The sequence below is a fragment of the Gopherus evgoodei genome, chromosome 2 (assembly GCF_007399415.2).
Source record: "Gopherus evgoodei ecotype Sinaloan lineage chromosome 2, rGopEvg1_v1.p, whole genome shotgun sequence".
Taxonomy (NCBI): Eukaryota; Metazoa; Chordata; order Testudines; family Testudinidae; genus Gopherus; species Gopherus evgoodei.
The window spans coordinates 268065560-268089253 of NC_044323.1; the positions used below are offsets into that span (position 1 = coordinate 268065560).

General features: G+C 39.7%; 1 protein-coding gene across 5 annotated transcripts in view; it reads right to left on the minus strand.

Moving 5' to 3' along the window:
• The window catches only part of CSMD3 (CUB and Sushi multiple domains 3), a 1232975-nt gene that overhangs the window by 355669 nt on the left and 853612 nt on the right, over positions 1-23694 (minus strand). For all 5 annotated transcript variants that reach the window (XM_030553724.1, XM_030553722.1, XM_030553725.1 and 2 more), the window contains 3 exons: positions 23430-23621; positions 18002-18128; positions 14710-14912 (listed from right to left, as the gene is read on the minus strand). In XM_030553724.1, coding sequence (XP_030409584.1) covers positions 14710-14912; positions 18002-18128; positions 23430-23621 — 522 coding nt within the window. The remainder of the gene's footprint in view (positions 1-14709; positions 14913-18001; positions 18129-23429; positions 23622-23694) is intronic.

A 23694-nucleotide genomic window follows, 5' to 3' on the forward strand; every position in this document is an offset into this window, starting at 1 on the left:
TTCAACTTGTCATAGTAGGTGTAATAATGGGCTCTACCACTGATAGCGTCAATTTGTAAAATGTATCAAGATTACTTGCAGTAAACAGTGATTTACAAATTGAGTTTTTGAATGCATGGCAACTGTACTATAATTAAAGGGCCTGATTCTCCTCTTTTATGCTGGTATAAATCAGGAATAACACCACTGAATAAGTACCAAAATGTTTTGATTTTGGGCGGCAGGGGGGCAGGTGGTTGTGTTTTTGTTTGGTTTGTTTAACTTTATGGAATGCATTTTCAGGACACAACCTTATTGCATTCAAACTTCAAGCTTCTCAAAGTCCAAGCAATCTAGAACCCAGAGCAAGTCAGACAAAGACATTTCCAAAACAAGTTTATTCTTAACCTGTCTAAGCCCAATGTGTATTTCCAAACCCTATGTACCTTAAGTTGGGGTACTGTATTTCAAACTCATATTGTACTGAACCCAGGGCATTAAGGATCCAGACAGACTGCAAGATGTTTCAAAAATTCAAGCTGCCTCAAACTTGAGCTAACATCTTTACTTAAGTGTAGAGCAAATCTTACATTTACCATCCCAAATCCAACTTTTAGGAGCAGCTCTTCTCTGAAGAGTAATGGTGCAAAATGACCACTCTACTGTCAAACTGCACCTGACATCTCTGCAGAATTACTGATTAAAATACATTCTAACTACTTTTAACTACTGTAGCTTCTGTTGATCCAATACAGATTTGGGAGCAGCATGAACAAAATCATGAACTCAATTTTTATTGTAATGTGTGTGTTTGTGTGTCTGTGTGATTGTAGTGTGTGCATGTGTGTGTGAGTATGCACATATATGTGTGTGTGTGTTTGCTGTGTTTCCCAAGTTTTAGAGCCCATTTAAGTTTTCAGAACTGGCAGTTACATAAACTCCTGTTTACTGGGGTTACAGATTCCTTGACATTGTCCTGGCTCCAAACTGAGGAATTATTAATTATTATTATTATTACAGATGTACTTTGTTTCTTTTAAGAAAGAAAATAAATGGATAACAGGCATGGGGTTAACACATTATACTACATTATTTTTTATTTACAAATTTCCTACAGCTGGCTTTGAACAGAATGGATTTTAAAAGCAAAAAATACTGCACAGCCCTTATCAAGTCTTACTGGAGAATTTTTAGAGCTTTTTCTTTTCCAGTACAGCTCATAATTACATCTCTGTCTCTAAATACAACTATGCACTACTGAATGCTTTTTATTACTTAGCATTTTGCCCACAGCTTCAAAACAGTCCCAAATTAAATAATGGGTATATGGTTTCAGATACTAGGCTCAGCCAGGCAGATCACTTCTACTACTAGGTATGGGAAACAGCATAGTATGGGTGGCCATACAGCACAAAGTGCCACCAAACACATTTGGCACCTATTTTATTTCAACAGAGCACTTTTTCCTTTTAGAGAAATTGGTGTCTATAATGTCTTCACTTGTACTTACACCATTTTTTCCCTTCTAGTTATGATTGACCACAATGTTTTCAATCACTTTATACCAGTTCTATCTTCTCTTTGGATGTATGTAACCCTTGCTTGCTTGGAGTGACACTCTGTCCCTCTCTAATGGTGGCTATGCCAGCTAGAGATTGATGAGCCTATTACAGCCTTGGCTAAGAGACATGTGTTTTAGCTCTGTAAGTCAAGGCTTGTGCATTTAGCTCAAGAGGTCACAGATTTGATACCCACTGCCCATGCCCCTGTGTGGATTGGTGTTACATAGATAAATTATATATATACACACACACTCACACAAATCTGATAGCAAATAACCAAATTATCTGAAAGGAAAAAAAAAACAAAACTCTTTGCTCAGGGAACATTCCCTAGACATTTAGAACCACCCAGTATCACCTAGTCACCAGTTACTAATCTCCGTTCTTTGAAAAAGATTACTGAGAAGGTTATAATGAGACAATGTTAAATATATATATGAAGTCCTCAGATTTTATAGACTCATGTCATTCTGGTTTTAGAATTTGAATGGAACGATATGGCATTGAGACTGCACTGGTCTCATCAGTCAATACCATTTTCTCTAATCTATCCTACAATATTTCTCTATCTACCTACCGGGCTCCCATTACCTCAGATATACAGACCTTCCAAGTATTTAGCAAGATAGCTAAATATTGTGAGGTAGGAAATTATTGTCCCCAATTTACTGATGAGGAACTGAAAGACACCAAGGATAAGTCTCACTGCAATGAAACACCCACAGTGTCCCATATCACCTGACTCGGTCTCGTGGGGTTCAGACTATGAGGCTATTTAATTGTGGTGTAAACATTAAGGCTCAGGCTGGAACCAGACTCTGGGACCACATGAAGGGGGCAGGTCATAGAGCCTGACTTCCAGCCTAAGCCTGAACTTCTACAGTGCAATTTCACAGCCCCATAACATGAACTCTGCGAGACTGAGTCAGCTGACACAGGCCAGTCGTGGGTATTTAATTGCAAGGTAGACATAGCCTGAATCACTTGACAAAGAAAAGACAGGAAATATATAATAGAATTAAGCCCACATGTCTTTGCAGGGGCGGCTCTAGACATTTTGCCACCCCAAGCATGGCGGCATGCCACGAGGGGCGCTCTGCCGGTCGCAGGCATGCCACCGAAGGCTGGCTGTCTGCTGCCCTGCTGGCGACCAGAAGAGCGCCCCCTGCGGCATGCCGCCCAAAGCACGCGCTTGGTGTGCTGGGGCCTGGAGCCGCTCCTCTGTCTTTGAGTCCCACAAAAAAGTGTTCAAACCAGTGGTGGACAACCTGCAGCGTGCAGGCCGCAAGTGGCCCATCAGGTTAATCTGATTGCAGGCTGCGAGATTTTGCTGACGTGAACCATCCAACTGTCCACAAGCACAGCTCCTTTCAGCTCCCAGTGGCCGTGGTTTACCATTCCCGGCCAATGGGAGTTGTTGGAACATGCCAGAAGCCTCAACTGCATATATATATGCAGTTTGGAGCTAAGGTTGATCTTTAAGAGGTGAGACTCCTTTGAACTCAACTAACTATTTACAAGATGATCAAAAGACCCCCTGCTTATTTTTAGCCCCTGCACATGGTACTTTCACTCAGTATATAATAAACTGTATATAACACTTTTCATCTGAGGATCTCAAAGCATTTTAAAAAGACAAATATCATCCCCATTTTACAGAAGGGAAAATTGAGGTATAGAACACTAAAGTGATTTGCCCAAAGACAAACAGTTAGTCAGTAGAAAGGCCTGAAAAGAATCTATTGTTTCCTAACTTTCTGTAGTTCTCCATCTACTCTCCACATTTCCTCTGTATAATCCATATAAGACTCTGTTCCTACAGAAAGACTTAGAGCCTGCACCAAGTCAACTTCCAGCAACCTTAACTGAGAAGTTCACTAACATGCTGTGACTTTTCTGTAGCGGGCTGTTCTCATAACTGCAGCAGAACAGACTGTAGACTAATCAATATAATATGGGAACCAAATACAAATTTACAATATGCGTAAGTAAGAAGAACTCACATGTTAGTCAGTTGAGGAAAAAGCTTCTTTGCAGGTGGAGGATAGAGAGCAGCATGCCCAGGCCTCATGCAGATTTCCTCCCTAATGGGGGCTGCTCCTCAGCCAGACAATCAAGATCCCCTTTATGTACAGTAGGGACACTCAAACAACTTGTTTTATTACCTGAAGGCTACTATGGCTCGCCAGCTCCCACCACCACTTTAGACATTCATGTACTATGGTGAATGGGGTCATAAAAGTGTCCATAGGCAGACCCCTATAATGATGTTTCATTCAGCAGCTAGAAGAGGAAGTGACACTCAGAATAATTTAACCTATATATATCTCAGAATTTATTTTTCCTGGCTATTGTAAAATGAAAAAATAAAATACATGTTATAATCAAAGAGTATGTCTACATCTACAGTTTTGCAGCGCTGGTTGTTACAGCTGTATTAGTACAGCTGTATAGGGCCAGCGCTGCAGAGTGGCCACACTTACAGCAACCAGCGCTGCAAGTGGTGTTAGATGTGGCCACACTGCAGCGCTGTTGGGCGGTTTGCAGGGGGGTTTGGGGAACGCGAGAGCAAACCGCGGGGAAGGAGACCTGCTTGCAGGGAGGTTCGGGGAACGCGAGAGCAAATCGCGGGGAAGCAGGTCTCCTTCCCCGCGATGTGCTCTCGCATTCCCCGAACCCCCTGCAAGCAGGTCTCCTTCCCCGCGGTTTGCTCCGGTGTTCCCCGAACCCCCCTGCAAGCCGGTCTCCTTCCCCGCGGTTTGCAGGGGGGTTCAGGGAACACGAGAGCAAACCGCGGAGAAGGAGACCTGCTTGCGGGGGGGTTCGGGGAACGCGAGAGCAAACCGCAGGGAAGGAGACCTGCTTGCGGGGGGGTTCGGGGAACGCGAGAGCACACCGCGGGGAAGGAGACCTGCTTGCCGGGGGGTTCGGGGAATGCGAGAGCACACCGCGGGGAAGGAGACCTCCTTGATTACCAGAGAGGCTTCCTCAGGTATGCTGGGATACCTGCTTATTCCACGGAGGTCAAGAAAAACGCTAGTGAGTGTCTACACCTGATGACCAGCGCTGGATCACCAACGCTGGATCCTCTACACCCGAGGTTCGACCAGGGAGTTGCAGCGCTGGTAATGCCCTGCAGGTGTGTACACCTCCTAAGTTGCAGCGCTGTAACCCCCTCACCAGCGCTGCAACTTTGTGGTGTAGACAAGGCCTAAATCTTAAAAATATTTTAGTTGTCAACATTTCAAAGCCACTGACACATACCAATTTATTACTAAGGCATCATTTTGATTTTGCACCATTTAGATCAGATGTCAACTTTAAATATTTTAATGAAACAAAAATTATTAACAAAAGAGAAAGGATTAATAAGGAAGATACAGAGAACTCTGTTAGAAATATAGTGTAAGAGTATTTCCGTTCACTATGGTTCAGCATTTGGGTCAGAGAACAGATTTCTTTTCTTTTTTTTTTCCACTTTCAGTTTTGTTTTGTTTTGTTTTGTTTTATAGAAAACTATTTGGTTCTGGGGTGATTTCCATTAATAGGTGAAGAAATCCCCATTGGTTCATCACTTTATTAAAGGCCAGATTTGTTATCTCAGATGTGTTGTACACATTTCCACATAGCTTGAAAAGAAAGAATGCTAGCAGATTTGTCAGGATTCAAGATGTGTTTTACAAATAAGAAATTAAAATTTGGACTTTAAACATTAGTTTGAGGGACAATACATTACTAATCTAGAATCAAATGTTTCCCTGATTTATGACATTTTCATGACTAAGCCAAAATTTACTCTCAATCGTACATTTGTAAATCTAGAGTAACTCCACTGAAATCAAGAGTTTTACTTGGGCTTTAAAGAGGTGTAAATGAGAGCATTTTGTCCCAGTGGGGTTGCGTATGGTTTAAGTCAGGACAGAGTTTGAGCCTTAGGGTTCATTTTAATTAAAATTAAAATAAATACTCAAAAATGGATAGCTTCTGCAGAGACAGGACCAAGGAAACCATTTTTTTCTTCTGCCAATTGTTAGTTGTTCTCACATAGAAATACTACGGCCTAAAGTACCTCTGGCTACAAGCCACCAACAGGATGTTTTATGTGCAAACATTAATTCACAATATCTACCTGGATAGAGAAAACATATCCCATATACTACTAATCTAAGAGTGAGGAAGAGCTAACAATTACTGCTGCTGCTAGTACCAATCACTAACCTGTGACAGGAATTGAAAGCTTTTCATGGGCACCAATGTAACTAGCTGTACTCTTAAAAATGATTGCCTGCTTGAAAGAGAGAGAGATGGGCAGCAAGTGACAGAAGAAATAAATCCATAGAACAGCTTCATATGTTTAAGTCTTTCAAAGGTCCAGGAGCTTTTAACAAAAACAAAAACATAGGCCCAAAACTCACGAGTCTGTACATTAATGAATATTTCTGACAGAAAATTTCTCTCAAATCTCTGAAACCTGCACATTAAACACCAAATTAAATTTAATGGCCTAATTTAAAGCCTACTGATATTGTTAGATCAGGCCCTGAAAGAATAGAGATGAAAAAATTGTCTCTTACAGAGTAAACAACAGGAAAAAAGTCTTATCTTTTCTGTTTAAGGGTGTGAAAGAGTAACTATACATTAAGGAGTGACACCTGTACCAACAACACTGTAAAACATAAAGAAAACAACCCAGTAGTACAGAAAACTACTGAATCTCAGAAATTCTTTCTGAAACGCACAGAAAATTAAGGACAGCTGCACTAGAAGTCTCTCTGCTATTAGGGAAATATAGCACAAAATTGAAGAAATTTCATCTCAGGAAACCTTCCCAAATGGAACTGTGTGGGAACATGGGGTTGCCAAACAAAGTAGAGAAGCAGAAAATCTGGGGGACAGATGCAGTCATAAATCAGTGACCAGATAGGGGTACAGTGCTAAGCGTAGAACTCTATTAAAGGTTGTCTACTATTTACAAAATCATTTGAAAACCATGTATTGTTAGGAGATTACAGTAGCTTATATTTTAGCTCTTTGACTTCTCTCTTAACAGTCAGCTATGGGTTGTAATAAAACATATTTACGATATTTTCATATAGATATACAATACGTATTTTAACATTTTGGGGGGGGAGTTAAAATACAACTGGCATTGTCAGGTTAACTATTACATGGATATGAGTACAATGTCTTGTTTCAATATATTTTAAACATTAAATATAAACAACTCAACAAATATCACACAAAGAAAAAGTACAACATGGTAACTGTAATTGTGCCATTTTAGACTCACAATCAACTGAAGTTAGTTGATTCATCGGTAGTTGTTTAGTTATTTAATTTGGGTATTTTAGGTCTCTGGGGGAGAGGGGAAAGGATTATCTTTATATTGCAATTAATTGCTATCATATTAATTATAATTATAGTGTCTAATCCAAAGTCCACTGGAGTCTATGGAAAGACTCTTGTAAACTTCAGTGGGCTTTGGATCAGGCCCCTAGTCCAATAATGAAACAATATATCACAGATGGATTGAAATTATGCTCTGGAAGTCAGGAAAGCAAACTTTGTTTAAAGAAATCTTAGAAAGGCCATCTTCCAACTCCTTGAATGACGCCTTCACTTCAAAAACCATCTCTCTCTCTACTATCCATTACTTTTTAGTTGCAATGCAGGCAATATCAAGTGAAGAAAAGCTTTTTGATCAATGTTAATTCATCTGTCTGGACCTGGATTGTATAGTGTATTGTATGTCAGAGACAAAACAGATATTTGTTCCTTTCTCTTTTTATTTCAGTTGTTTGTAGAAACGGATTTGTGCTTCATGCAGACTCTTATGGCCCAATGGAAGAATTCCTGATTTTTATTTGGGATATTCAAAATCAGAATGAGGCTCAGGGTATCCTGTCTCAGCCAGATGACAAGGAAAATGTGATATTGATAATCCCTTCATGTTTGTGTGCTACATTTGGACACATCATTGTAAAACCATTCTCAGTAAATAGCGTCATCCTCAGATTCATGGCTTGGAACCTTTGGCATCAGATTTTTAATTACATCATAGATTGTAACCCTCTCTCTTAGATGGGATGTCCAAAATTCTAATATTGCAGTAGAACTTTGACTTATCAAACACTCTCATTTTCCTGAAGTGCCTGCACACACACAGTTTTCAGTCCACTCTGTTTTTATTACACTTTCCCCCACTATTTGTTATTTACGTTCCAGTGGACACTCCTTGCAGTTTCATTCTCTCAGTTTTATTTTACTTGGTCTCAAAGGAGTCAATGGATGTTTGAAAGGTATTTAGTTTAAAATTAAGAGATGCAAGAAGTTCCGTTATTGAAGTTGCCCATAAAGTGTTGGAAAATGCAGAGGCCACCCTAGGCCTAAAGGAGGATGCTATACCTATGACTTGCACTCCCCATATATGAGGTGCAAAGTCTTGTGCACCTAAGGCGTTGGAAAATGCAGAGCTCACCCTAGCCTTAAAAGAAGACTTCAGACCTATGGCAAAGTCATGTCCATCACCCCTAAAATTAAGACGTTTTAGGCATTTTTTTGTTCTTTGTTTACATTAGATTTTTAAAATGCACAGAGATTGTGAGTTTCAAAGGCTTGGACTCATTTTTCCCCTCTCTAGTTCAGGAGTCCAGATACTGATTGGAAGAAAGATGATTTAATAAGGATACCAATGTCAAGCTGGGAAGCAATTTAGCACTGTGGGGATGTGGTTGCTAAAGTGTGTATCATATATGAAGCAGTAATGCAGAACACTCTCTAAAGGAACATGTAAAACAAAACACCCACTCCAAAATTTTGTGAAAATTTTGCCTGGAATCTAGAAATCAGGATAGGAGGCATTTATTATTCTCTAGCCTTCTCACATGAAATGCTACCATGCCAGAACATCTCATCTCCCTTGTCTTCATTTCCACCTCACTGCAATTGCCTCTGGCCTGTCTGTGTGTCTATTGTTCTCAGACACCATGGCAAACGGAACAATACAAGAACAGGATGACCAACCATTCTTTCCCCTTTCCCAGCAATGCAACATAATACTAATCTAGAACTGCTACAATAATAGTGATTGTGTGTAAATGTATTTTATATGTTTTACCTTAAGTAATAAAAAAATACATTTATATTACCTTAAGTAATTAACAGAAATACAACTATTAATTGTTTTGTGGAATATTTCTAAAGCATGTCAGACATAATCACTTATTGTAGCAGTTCTAGATTAATATTATATTGCATTGCTGGGAAGGGGGAAAGAATGGGAGATCAGCCTGTTTTTGTATTGTTCCGTGTGTGTGTTTGTGTGTGTGTGTGTGTGTGTGTGTGTTAGAGTCATCATTTTAATGTCATGATATGATCTTTTAGGATAACTTTATCAATATTAAGTTTATCCTTGATTTGGACTGGAATAGACAGAACAGTAACAGATAAAGTATTTGCCCAGGCCTCTGAAGTGACAACTGAATATACCAAAGCCACATTTACTTGGGTTTTATGAGAGTTATTAAATTTTTTTGGAGGAGAATTATTTAAGGAAACTTAGGAGATGTTATTACATAAAATAAAGAGAATTGGAACAGAGGAAGTAACATTTTCTCTAAGAAATAATTTTTAAGAAAACAATATACATATCTGAGTAAATCTTTCAGTCTTCAAGAGTCTTGCATTCTCTGTTCATACTTTCCTTAGATAATTATTATTAGTTTGAGGTTAAATAAGCGTAACAAAGCATGCAAATGATGTTTGATCCTTTCAAGCAGTACATCCATCTGCTTGAAACAGGGCATGTCTAGCCTCAAACCATGAAAAGTAGGTACAAGTTACTGAGTCAGGATTTCCTGTCCTATAGTAATGACAGTTTGAACTTGATGATTTACATTATTATAAAAATAGCCTGTCCCTCAAAAGATCAAACTCACATAGACTAGAAGTTTTTCCCACTAAAGACAAAGGTAAAATCCTCAGTTTTCAATGGGAGCAGGATGGGGCACAGAGTGGGTATCAATTACAGACTGTTGGTCTGATCCGGCTTCCATTGAAGACAATGGGCCATTTACCCACATTACAACCCAAATAATCTATGTTAAAAGAGCACTATTATGATTGCAAAGTCAAGTACCCCAAAGTTAGAAAATGCCAGAATTAAGATTGCCTGTGTAAATTTATCCTGGCTTCCTTGTCCACTTGCATTATGATTCAGTCTCTAATTACATCATTATCACACTCTTTAACTCATATACCCATGCATCATTCAGTGATCAGACTGAATGGCACTCATTTAATGAGCAGCTATTCAATATTGTTTTTTCCTTATTGTTCAAAGTGTGGCCCCAATTTTTTTTTTTTTTTTTTTTTTTTTACCGCAGGCTCTTCAAACTCTGCACTGATGACAGAATTATTCATTTTGTCATGGGCTTTTCTATGGCACTCATCACTATAGTATTCAAATGCTTCACAAAAATTAATTAATTTAGCTTCTCAAAACTCATATGCAGTTAGGGGTGGTATTATCCCCATTTTACAGATAGGGAGATGAGACACAGAGAGATTAAGGTCAAAAGCAATCACTACTTTTGGGGCCCAATCTGAGACACTTAGAATTGTATTGCTTCAGAGTACTTAGCATTATATAGCACTTTATATACTCAAGCTCAGCTCCTATTGACTTCAGCTGCAGAGGTGAGTGCCAGCAATTCTGCAAATCAAGCACAGGGTTTCAAGTTGAACACCCAGAAAATAAGGAACACCCATGTAATGACCACCTCCAAATGTACGGTTTAAGTGACTGGCTAAGCATCACACAGAAATTCTGTGGTAGAGACAGGGATATAATCCAGTTCTCCAGGGCAGCATTTAATCCCTATCCATGAGACCCCTTCTTCTCTTCCTGAAATCACCTGTTCCATTCACTACACATCTTCCATCTTCTATAAGAAATGAGTTAGGGGTCCTACAGACGACAGCATCCTCCATTACATAATCTTCATTCATCCCCTCAAATGGGCTTATCATGTGAAGTGAATAATGTAAGGATCCCATGGGAAAAAAAGATTATGTGATTGTGTAATTAAAGACAAACATAATGTTTATGTACAAAGGGGCTGAATTAAGGTAGCTCATAGTCTGCCATCCTCAACCCCCCTCTTGTTGCTCAGCCAGTCCCAGTTCTCCAAGCCCATGCCAGCTCCTTGTCAAATATATCTCTCCTCCCTCTCACTCTTGCTCCCTCCACTAGTCCCAGTCTCTCCACCCCCACCCTGTCATCTGATTTTAGTGCCCCTCAGTCAACTGAGTCCCAGTCCCCCACTGCCAATTGCCTCAGTGGATTCCCAGCCCCAGTCCCCTTGGCTAACCAGTCCCAGTTTGCACTCATCCTCCCTCACTAATCCCTCAAATCCTAGTCCCAGTTTCTTTTCCCTCCAGTCCACCTCAGCAGATTATTTGTCCTAATCTACTTCTTTCCCCCTGCCCTTGTCCATCTTTTGGCCTCTCTGCACTGGACTCAGATTGTTTCCTCCTCCATTCTACTTGGGTGCCAGTAGGAAGCCACTGAAAACACTGGAGAGACAGACTCCCTGCTTTCAGTTCCAGTGCCCAGCCTCACCATGGCCCAGAGGAACTTGGAGTAGCCATTACAGGAAAAGTCTGTCTTCATCTCTATAGCCCTTGCCTAGAGCATGCTCAGCTGCTTTGAAGAAATGGCACATGCACAGTCTGGTCAGTGATAGTAGCTGTTAGAGCAGTGGTCACCAAGGTGGTGCCCATGGGCGCCATGGTGCTCGCTGGGGTATTTATGTGCTCTCACCTATTGCCCAGCAGGGGAGAGAAGCCGCAGCCCCGCACCTGACGGGGACAGAGAACTCAAGGGCTGCAGGCTGCAGGCACCAATGTTCTCTGTTCCTGGCAGGCACAGGGCTGCGGCTTAAGCCAGAGACAAGCAGCAGCCCCACGCCTGCCGGGAACAGAGAACTCCGGGGCTGCAGGTGCTGGTGTTCTCTGTCCTCACAGCTTCTCTCCGGCTTCTCTCTTCTCTCCGGATTCATATATTATGTTATATTAAATATGATGTTTTTCATATTATTTAATGTACAAATATAAAATAAGCCTTGAAAAAGTGTTGGTGCCTGCCACACTCTTCTGAAAACATGAATATGCTACTGGCCACAAAAAGGTTGGGGACCACTGTGATAGAGGTTTGAGCATGCACAGTGAGGACAGAATCTTTGAGGACTTTAGCTGCTAATATCTAAGAAGTCTCTATTGAACTGCAATTTTTGAAAGGCTTATAACTTGGATAAATTTCAGCAGATTTTCACAAGGATAGAAAAAGACATAGTCCTGACACAAGGGCAACTCCCTGCCAAATTTCAAGTCCCTGCTCCAAAGCTTGGGAACAGCACAGCATATAAAAGAAAAATCTAAACATTTATTTTTAACATGGACAAAATACTTTATTTTTCCCTATTTTTCCCTGAACAGTTTTGGCTGAGATAGATAGATTACTCTAATGTAGACACTTCCATGTAAAATTTCAGCCAAAACATTTCAAGTTTGGCAAAATTATAAGGAACTAAAAACAAGGTATTATAATGAGAAGCACGAGATAACATTAATATCAGATGGTGCTACCAGCTCTTCATATAGTAAAGTAGATAAAAGAATAATAACTATTGTTTAATCTCTCTATATACTATATGTATAATACAGTATACCTCCTTCTACATGCATCCCCTTTTCTTTCAAGACCACTGTGGCATTACACCCTTTTTATCATTAACTATTTTCTAAATTTCTCTATTCATATATATTGCACAATCTATAAATGGAATAAAATTATATTCTAATTCATTGTAAGGAATCACTTTGCTCTGGCTGTCTCGTCAGTTGCATCCATTGGAGTCATTGAGTTATGCACATGTAGTTTTGTAGCTACATGACAGAATACAGAGCTGTACAAACTGACAGTGAATGTGTGAGTATCCCATTCTAATAATAAACATTTAATTTAACTAAAAAAAACACTCAGTATCATGTGAATAATTAAACATATAATTTACATTGCCACTGATTAAAATTACTAGCACACTAAAAGATGTTAATAATCCTATTGGATACTCAAAATCTGCATTTCAAGAAACAGCACAAGGAGAGTAAAAGCTAGTATTTTTTGTTTGTTAATTATACCCTAAGAGAAACTATGCTGTCATCATCTGTTTTATTCAAGAAGCATTAGACAATCAAAGAAAGTATATTAGAACCTGAAATTATCTCCCTTCTGCTCTCCCTCTTTTATTTTAATTTATTTTAACTAAAAGCAGAAATTTAATCTTTGTTTTGAATAGAGAATACAGAGTATCTACCCCAATTGTACAATATATATTCTGAGAGAAACCACTGGATTTTCTCAAAAATTTAAATTTGTTGATGAGTCTGGGAATTAAAATTAATGGAAGTTGGACAATTTAAGAAATATGTGATGTCAGCCTCACCTATTTTTGGTGTCCCTCTCACTAAGAGGCTTGTGGGAAACAGGGGTATGCAAGAGCCTTGCGCTGGAGGCGAAGTTGAATGTTGAAGCCATAACATTTCATGGACTCCTCACAGCAGTGTCTAAGAGCCTCACCATTGATGGTGGGAATACAGAGAAGTGAATCTCTGTTCATATGAACTCCTCTAGTTCATCAGAATGAAGTTCCACTCTGATAGCACATAGGAGGCTTGTCAGAGGGGAGATCCTCTTTGCAATACTTTGCCCCTGCCTCTCTCCCAGCTCAAGCACATTTATCCCACCTCACTCCACACACAGGCACAATTCCCCCATTGTCTGTGCTCAGCCTCATGCTCCCTCTCTCTAGCCATATGCACCTCTATTGACTAGCTAAATGACCAAGCACACCATTCTCCCACCATGTCCCTCCACAACATATTACCCCAAACACCAACTAAGGAAGTGTGACTAAAGATTGAGAAGGAAGGCTGCCTACGGGTATGTATAGGAGTGTGGTGGAGCAGGGCTGTGTGAGATAAACAGTGGGGACAATATTTTGAAGGCTGTGGGAGAACCAGGTTCATTTGTGTGGGGGAGAGGGATAATCAGGAATTTGTGTGGGGAGCCACATGGCTGTAGAAAGAGCATGAGACTTCCCACCATAGAAGCCTCTACCATGGCTGTAGAAAGAGCAAGGAAAGGGACTTCTCACTACAGAAGCTTCTTCCACTCAACCTCTGTCAGTCACACACATCACATTCATGTCAACCCCGAGCTACTTATCTCCAAGGTATTTGTATGTATGTACACACACATATATATGAATATTCTTACAACAGAGTGAGTGGGATTAATATCAAATATACGGAGCCTAAATTAAGCATAGTTAAGGAGTGTCAAGTTGCTGGAGAAAATGATACTACTGGATCCATTCCTTCAATACTTATCAGAAAAATACTCCTAGACTTTCTTTGAAGTCTGGTAGTTTTGCCTTAGTAAGTGGATCAGGTCTTATAACTAATGGTTTGTCACAGTAAAGATCTGGAAAATGATTGCTTGGAATTACTTAAAAAATAAAAATAAAAGTTACATTATTTCTTTGGTTTAACCATTAAAAAAGTAGTAACATTGGAGTAACATTTTAAAATCACAATTGTATTGCCTGATTGTTAAACCCAGTAGATGAAGCAGTGCAAGATGGCAAGCAAGAGAGAACCATTGTTCTTTCTTCGGCTCTCTTTGGCCAATCCAAAGGCAGCAGGATCTCCGCACAGAGCTTTCTGAAAGCAGTTATGCTAGCTCCAATTCCTTCTTCCATAGATCAGAGAAGGGTGGAATCTGTGACACTCCTACCTCCACCTCCTTTGTGACAAGCCACTGGCCCTAATTATTAGCATTCTTGCTGTCTGTCAGCTGCCTTTGAAGCCATGCCAACATAGCAAAAGTCATGGATTTTTCTTAAACCATGGAAACAACAATTTCTGTCACAAACATGACAGAAATATGGGTTTATAATACTTACTACAAGTAAGTACTATAATACTTACTTACTTCTATTGAAGTCGATGAAAATTGTCATTAATTTCAATGAGAGGAAGAACATGACCACAATTGGCTCAAGGAGCACTATATAAGATTCTATTTAAAAAAATATTAACTTACTTGAAAACTGGATGGCAAACCCAGTTTTGCTTATATAAAAGTCTGTGTCGAATTGGATAGTCACTATGTTCAGTGTGCTGTAAATGCTTTCTGGAATAAGAGATCCACTAATTTCCTTGAGTAGCATCTCATTTTCTGGTGGCCCATCCCAAACTCGTAATATATCATGTGATGCTTCGGTATCGAAAGCAAGAAACTGGAGGCTGTAAAGCATCATGATAGTTCTGTCAGCATTTTTTTTTCCCCCAGAAACATTTCTTTAATTATAATAATAAAATCAATATAGCAAGTAAAACTGAATTTACACAACTATTTCTCCATATTGCTTTTGATACTATGAACCATAAAAATAAAGATGCGAACATATATTAAACATACAAAGTATTTTGATAATGCTTTGAATTTTTCTTTGAATCTAACTATATTTGAGTTTACATACAATACGGATTGGGCTATTCAAATACAGGTTGAACCTCTCTAGTCTGGCACCCTCGGGACCTGACCGGTGCCGAACCAGAGAATTTGCCAAACCATGAGAGGTCAATATTTTAGAGAGCGGGTCTCTTTTTATTTTTATCTTGCCAAGGAGAATAAACGGAACAACGCTTGCAACACCACCTCACCAAGGCTTACCGGCTCTCTTCATAACAAAGTCTTAGTGTTGTTACATGACTTTACTGTTTTGGGACAAGGAAATAAACAGATAAAGCATAAAAAAAATCCAAAATAAAATCATGCCCGATGTTGCCGGACCAGAAAGTGCTGGACTAGAGAGGTTAAACCTGTAATCCAAATGATTTTATTTTAAAGAGCATTTCAGGTATTATTTTCTTAGTCATGTTAAAACAACATCATGTTATATATGTCAAAATCTGATCAAAACAAATTAAAATGTATTCATACAATTCTTTTGGAAATACATATGTTGTTTCAGTCAAGCATCTAATGATAAAGGATATAGAGGTAGATATTACCGCATCCAAGGTAAAAGCCAAACCTGAACAGTTTAATGGGATTAAATTGGGGGGCCCAGATAATCTTCATCCAAGAATGTTAAAGGAACTAGTACCTGAAATTGCAAGCCCATTAGCAAGAATTTTTAATGAATCGGTAAACTCAGGGGTTGTACCATATTACTGGAAAATTGCTAACATAGTTTCTATGTTTAAGAAAGGGGGAAAAAAGTGATCCGGGGAACTACAGGTTTGTTAATTTGACATCTGTAGTATGCAAGGTTTTGGAAAAAAAATTGAAGGAGAAAGTAGTTAAGGACATCGAGGTCAATGATAATTGGGACAAAATACAACATGGTTTTACAAAAAATAGATCGTGCTAAACCAACCTGATCTCCTTCTTTAAAAAGATAACAGATTTTTTAGACAAAGGAAACTCAGTGGATCTAATTTACCTCGATTTCAAAAAGGCATTTGATACAGTTCCACATGGGGAATTATTAGCTAAATTGGAAAAGATGGGGATCAATATGACAATTGAAAGGTGTATAAGGAACTGGTTAAAGGGGAAACTACAACGAGTCGTACTGAAAGATGAACTGTCAGGCTGGAGAGAGGTTACTAGTGGAGTTCCTCAGGAATTGGATTTGGGACCAATCTTATGTAATCTTTTTATTACTGACCTTGGCACAGAAAGTGGGAATGTGCTAATAAAGTTTGCGGATGACAAACAAACAAAAGTTGGGAGGTATTGCCAATAAAAAAGAAAGACCGAGATATCGTACAGGAAGATCTGGAAGACCTCGTAAACTGGAGTAAAAGTAATAGGATGAAACTTAATAGTGAAAAGTGCAAGGTCATGCATTTAGGGAGTAATAATAAGAATTATTGTTATAAGCGGAGGATGCATCAGTTGGAAGTAACAGAGGAGGAGAAAGACCTCGGAGCATTGGTTGATCACAGGATGACTATGAGCCGCCAATGTGATACGGCTGTGAAAAAAGCTAATTCGGTCTTGGGATACATCAGATGAGGTATTTCCAGTAGAGACAAGGAGGTGTTAGTACCATTATACAAGGCACTGGTTAGACCTCATCTGGAATACTGTGTGCAGTTCTGGTCTCCCATGTTTAAGAAGGATGAATTCAAACTGGAACAGGTACAGAGAAGGGCTGCTAGGAACGGAAAATCTGTCTTATGAAAGGATATTCAAAGAGCTTGGCTTGTTTAGCCTAACCAAAAGAAGGTTGAGGGGAGATATGATTGCTCTCTACAAATATATTAGAGGAATAAATATCAGGGAGGGAGAGGAATTATTTAAGCTGAGTACCAATGTGGACACAAGAACAAATGGAAATAAACTGGCTATCCGGAAGTTTAGACTTGAAATTAGATGAAAGTTTCTAAACATCTGAGGAGTGAAGTTCTGGAACAGCTTTCCAAGGGGAATAGTGGAGGCAAAAGATGCAACTGGCTTCAAGATTAAGCTTGATAAGCTTATGGAGGGGATAGTTTAAAGAGATTGGTCTTTGACTATTAGCGGTAAATCTGCCCAATGGCTTGTGATGGGATGTTAGATGGGGTGGGATCTGAGTTCTACAGAGAATTCTTTCCTGGGTGTCTGGCTGGTGAGTCTTGCCCACACGCTCAGGGTTTAGATGATTACCATATTTGGGGACAGGAAGGAATTTTCCTCCAGGGCAGATTGGCAGAGGCCCTGGGGGGGTTTCGCCTTCCACTGCAACATGCGGCATGAGTCACTTGCTGGAAGATTCTCTGCACCTTGAAGTCTTTAAACCATGATTTGAGGACTTCAGTGGCTCAGACATAGGTCTGATACAGGAGTGGGTGAGTGAGATTCTGTGGCCTGCATTGTGCAGGAGGTCAGACTAGATGATCATAATGGTTCCTTCTGACCTTAAAGTCCATGATTCTACTGGATCTACTGAAACTGTGATCAGATGCTTGACTTGAAATTAATTATTAAGCTGCCACCTATTCCTTCTAATGTTTCTCTTTTTTCACTTTGTCTTACACTGGCTTTGTCCAATGGCTTTAGAGCCATATACTCTGTGTATGTGTATGTAGGTACATGTGTTTGTGTGTTTTAACAACTACTGGTTCTAAAACTAATCATACTATTTTAACTAATGAAATAATTTTACTACCTAACCCCACAAACCCTCATTCACAAGAGTAATGACACTCAGATTTGAGATGGGCTTAAACCAAAATCATTGATCAGACTTTTGTTAGACATATAGGCTTTGGTCCATATTTTGGAGATTGAACCCTTCTCTATCACAAACATAAGCCCATATTTGCTTCAATTACAGTACCTGACAATATTTCCTGGATCTACTTCAATCATCCATATACAACGCAGATTATTGTCATAGGGAAAAGGATAGCCAGGAGATAAGATTCTTCCTGATGATTCTCCTTTAAAACGGCCTCCACATTCAGCTAATGAAAACACAATTTGAATTACATATCATTTTTATCACATTAAACATGATTCTCCAAAAATATGTTTATATATTGCTGACCATAAGCATGTTAGGACTCAACACTTTATGAAATTATAACACAAGACAGAAGGAGGACTTAAAATGCATTGGAAAGATAAGGTGCTGGTGTATTTTTACTCACGTTTATGTATTTTGCTATAATTCCTATGCTTTTCTGATAATTCTGAAGGCAATACATCATTATGGAATATACTGTGCCATTTATTTTTAGTACGAAAAACTCCCCAATGAAGACAATGCAGATCTTAGCTTAACAACTGAAAGCATGACAGAGCCATAAAGCATTAGGAGTAAAATAAATAACAGACATTTAAGCAAGAAAGAAAATGCAAAGTAAGAGGCAGAAAAAAACCTAAATAAAGCCAGAATATGCAGGTTGAAATTAAAAGTTTGGGCTTGAAAAGCAAAGTTGTAAAATTTTTTACTGAAGATGTATAATCACAGCAAAGCTACATTATTTTTTAAATGACAACAGATGGTAAGTTACTCCCTGTTAGCTGGCCTCAGCCAATCATTAATCAAACCTGAATAATCTTTCTAGCCCACCTCTGAGAAAACCTAATTTTTACAAAGACCTGTCAGGCCTTTTAAATCTCCTTATTTTGCTTTCCTTTCTTTTAAATCACTCTAATGCTCTCTCTTTTGGCCACACCAAAGCCAAAATAATGCTTTGATTAGATCTCTTGGTGTAGTTAAAATGCAGTTCAATTTTGATTTAATATCACGTACAATATTTAGTTGGGAGATTTATTACCTTATGATCTATGAGCTCTGTGACAAAATTTAATTGAAACAGCACTCTTGATTGATTTTCCGACATAGTAGAAGCAAATTTTCAGAGACAGGTAGTCCCTTCAAGATTCTCATATATTTTTAGGTATTTTCCCAACCTGATAACCCCTACAAGGTCTTTTGAGAAATATTCCTTCGTGACTATTCAAGGCAAAGAATGGGATTGTTACTCTCACTGTAGATTTGGGGCATAAAATGAGTGCACTGTGAGAATAATATTATTTGTTGGTAGAAGAAAATAAAATAAAAATTATATTTGTTCCAAGAAACAATAATAGAAATTCTGTTCCAGATTTGAGGATAATGACAATGGAATTATTTTCTTCCTCCCACCATAAGGAATATAGAGTATGACATAAACTGTTCATGGAAGTGGCAAACATATATTTGGTTCATTTCTGGTTATTATAGCTGCATGAAATTGGTAAATATATTTCCATACATTTTTCAATATTTTTGTTTTCTTCAATGTAGTGTCATGAAGATTTTTTTTTGCATTGAAATGTGAACATTCAAATTATTAATCTGATTCTGACTATAATGTCAAATTATAAACTGCTGACTATCTTTTAGATGTTTTACTGTCACACTTTTTTGTATTAATATAAATTATTATTATTAGAGTTCTAAACTTCAAAACCTGACTTAATATTTATTAGAGATGAGTCATGATCTCAAACTTCAAGCCAGTATCAAGACTTTCTCTAAATTCAAGAATGTTTGAATTCAGGGACTTGGTACGGCATATTATCAAGAAAAAGCAGGGCACAGTCACAAAGTCCTGATTCAGAGCTCAGCTAACTCAGTTTGAAGGTGACTGGATCTGTTGTTTTGATTCATACTCGTCTCTACTTTAGAACACGTTCACTTTGTCATTAGTGCTGGACACAACTGAACACAATACTTTTAGTGATCTTCCTTTTCTAAGTAGCTTAGCTGCTATAGTGCTTGGCTGGGTTTCATCATCATTTTTAATCAATTTCTTCAGTTTGTACTATTATTAAGACATCATTAAGCTCTGACAGTAAACTTGACAACATACAAAACCCAGAAGACATGGAGCTACGTAGAAGACATAGGATATATAATGTATTATTTAGAGGTACCCCAAAATAATGTGGTCCTCAGGAGACAAAAAATCTCAGCGTGTTATAGGTGAGACCACGTTATATCAAACTTGCTTCGCTCCTCAACCCGAATCCTTGTTCCCTGACCACCCCCTCCAGAGACCCCCATCCCTAATCACTCCCAGGATCCCACCCCATACCCAACCCCCCTGTCCTCTAACTGCTCCAACCTCCATCCGCCCTCCCCACCCCCTGACAGGCACTCACCTGCAACGGCAGGAAGCAGAGCAGCCCGGCTCCAGTCCGCTCCACCCTGCCAGCTCCCAGCCACTGCGCTCCGCTTCCCATCATCGGTGAGCACGGAGAGGTTGAGGAAAGGATGCCCTCCCGCTTCACCTGTGGTGCGAAGTGGAGTGCTGTGGCCCCAGCCTGCTTCGCTTTCCTAGCCCCAGCCCTAGCCGTGTTGCTAGGGGGCAGCTGGGGAAAGGTCCTGCACTCACCTGCGGAAGGAAGTGGAGTGCCATAGCTAGAAGCTGGCAGAGTGGAGCTGGCTGGCGCTGGGCTGCTCCACTTCCCGCCGCTGGTGAGTGTGGGGAGGTTGGGGAAAGGACACCCACTGCACTCACCAGTAGCGGGAAGTGGAGCGACGCGGCCCCAGCCTGCTCCACTCTGCCAGCTCCCAGCCGCGGCGCTGCGCTTCCCGCCACAGATGAGTGCAGGGAGATTGGGGAAAGGACACTTTCCGTACACCTGTGGCAGGAAGCAGACCGCTGCAGCTGGGAGCTGGTGGAGTGGAGCGGCCTGGGCCTGGGCTGCTCCACTTCCACCGCTGCAGGTGAGTACAGGGGGATCCATTCCCCCAAGTGATGGCTGGGGCCGGTGCGAGGGAAGCAGAGCGGGCTGCTCCCGGCCCCTCGCTAATCCCCGGGGCCACTCTGGGACTGTGGGGCCGCCAAAAGTACCCTCCCACAGCTCCTGCCCCTCAGATTGGGGGGGGGGGGAGAGCCTCTGACTGCCATTGAGACCCTCTGCCCCGTATCAAACCCCTCAGCCCTGGCCTGGCCTGACACCCTTAACACACTACTCAGAGCAGTGTGTCAGAGCTTTACCATGTTGTATGTGAACCCTGTTCTATCGGGTTGCATTATATCGGGGTAGAGGTATAGTCTATAGATCTACATTTTGGTCTTTATTTTATTTAACATGAATAAGCAAACTGTATTAAGAAATGTGGAATCAAATATTATCATTCTATAGTTGCTGTCAACACCTACTTTTCTTTTCCTCTTCTTACACTTTGACTATATATAAACCTTGCACTGGTTTCACTAAAGTTATTTTAAGAATCTATTTAACCAAACCAGTACAAACTCCTGTACGGACACACTTAATTAGATTTATCACTGGCGTAATGCAATTTAACAAACTCTTGTCTGGATACATTTAATTTGGTTTTCAGCTGAATTATATCTTCAAAAATAAACTCAATTGTGGATTATCATAGAGGACAAAAGACTTTGTTGATTGCTCTCCCCCACCTCATGAAGACAAGATATGTAGGTAAATTCCTCCCATCAGATGAGCTGGCAGGTGAGAGAAGGAGGGAATTAATAAATATCCCTAAAAAGGAGAAACTGCATCTCTACACTGCTGGACTCTTGAGGGCAGGGTTTTATAGGCATAAGCAAGAGATCCCCAGTGTTTAACCTGGGTTAGCTGTAAGGGATATATCCAACTTGCTTATTACAGAAGCTTCTATTACCTTTTGAAAGTTATGACTAACTTATTTATGTGTGTATGTTTACAAGCTTTAATCCTATAAATCACTCTATTTCCTTTTCATAGTTAATACATCTTTAGATAGTATATTATAGGATTGGCTCCAAACCTTTTCTCTGGTATGAGATTTAAGGTGTAATTGACCTGGGGTAAGTGACTGGTCCTTTGGGACTGAAAGTAACCTGAATATTGTTGCAGTTTTTGGTGTAAGGGACCATCTATCAAAAAGACAACTTTGAATAGATAACAAAATAGATTGGAGAACCCAAAGGGACTGTCAATGACTCCATGTTATAATGCCTGAGAAGTTCACACTGAATAAAGGGCAGGTGAAACCTAAGTATAATTTAGGGTTTGTGCCCTGATTCTTAATAGTCTGCCCTGAGATTCATATTCATTGTCTTGAGACAGCTTGGCTGTCTTCATGACTCCAAGTTGGTAGACTTGCTGGCCCAGGAAGGACTTCTTATCCAACAGGAGGGAGGGATAGATCAGTGTTTTGAGCATTGGCCTGCTAAACCCAGGACTATGAGTTCAATCCTTGAGGGGGCCATTTAGGGAACTGTGGTAAAAATCTGGGGATTTATTTTGCTTTGAGCAGGTGTTTGAATTAGATGACCTCCTGAGGTCCCTTCCAACCCTGAGATTCTACAATAATCACTAGCTCTAAGGACCAACAAAATATTGGGATATTTATTGTTATGATGACCAATTGTTAATTTGAAAGATATGTTTAATTCATTTTAATAGTATACTTATTCTTGGCTAGACAGGATCTTAGAATGAATGGCTATGCAGAGGCATAAGACCGAACAAGACACCTATGAGTATTTCACAGAAATTAAGTCTAAGCATAAAGGGGCATGTGCAAACTTTTTGCCTGTTTCCTTCAGCCCCCTCTTGAAAGAATGTGGGCAAAGAGGAAGATAGATGGAACCTTGGCTTCCATCCAGCCAATGACAAATTATTATCCCTTATTATCCCTTCCTCTCTCTCTCTCCGATTCCCAGGGTTGGAAGGGACCACAGGAGGTTATCTAGTCCAACCTCAAAGCAGGACCAATCCCAAACAAAATCAAATAAGGAGGAGTGCCTCTTCTTCCCTATGAGGCAACACACTATGTGTCACCCTTTATATAGGGCTGTAGCAAAACCACACTCTAACCTCCCTCCTCCTGTTGTGTACTACAGTATTCCTAATATTTGACATTTGCACTCTATTATGTAAAAATATTTACATGTGAAAAGTGCTTTACAACTAATCATATTAATGAAATATACTGATTGGTTTTACTAATAGTTCAGCAAGTCAAGACTGCAGATACCTTTTCTGTAAGTGTTAAAAACTACAAGAACCTCTTTTCACTACAATTTCCATTATGCATTCCTGCATTAATATTTACTTTACTGATTGTCAAGCTACATCTTTCAGATGCCAATAAGTGATATATTTAGCAGGTTGAGACAGGTGTTCCAGATCACACACATACAAAATTAACAAGCTTCTAGAAAACATAAAACCCTAAGGATCACTCTCTCTCTCTCTCTTTTTTTTTAAACACAGTAGAGTTTTCATTAAAGTTAAAAAGAGTCTACTACCAATACAGGATGGCAGAGGATAGTCCCATGCCCTTCTTTCTCCTGTCATACACTTTAGAAGGCTACTTCCATGGAGTGTGTAACCTGGATTGCATCCATAAATGATGGTACTGCCAGCAAAATGGCCTTGGTCACTGATCTTGTATCCAAATTGTGGCACACCAGGATCCTCACAGTGTGAAAGCTCAAAACCTGTAATGAGAATAAAGAGTGGAGTAACAGAATTAAAATGATAACACACATTTGTGAAATTAAACACTTTTTG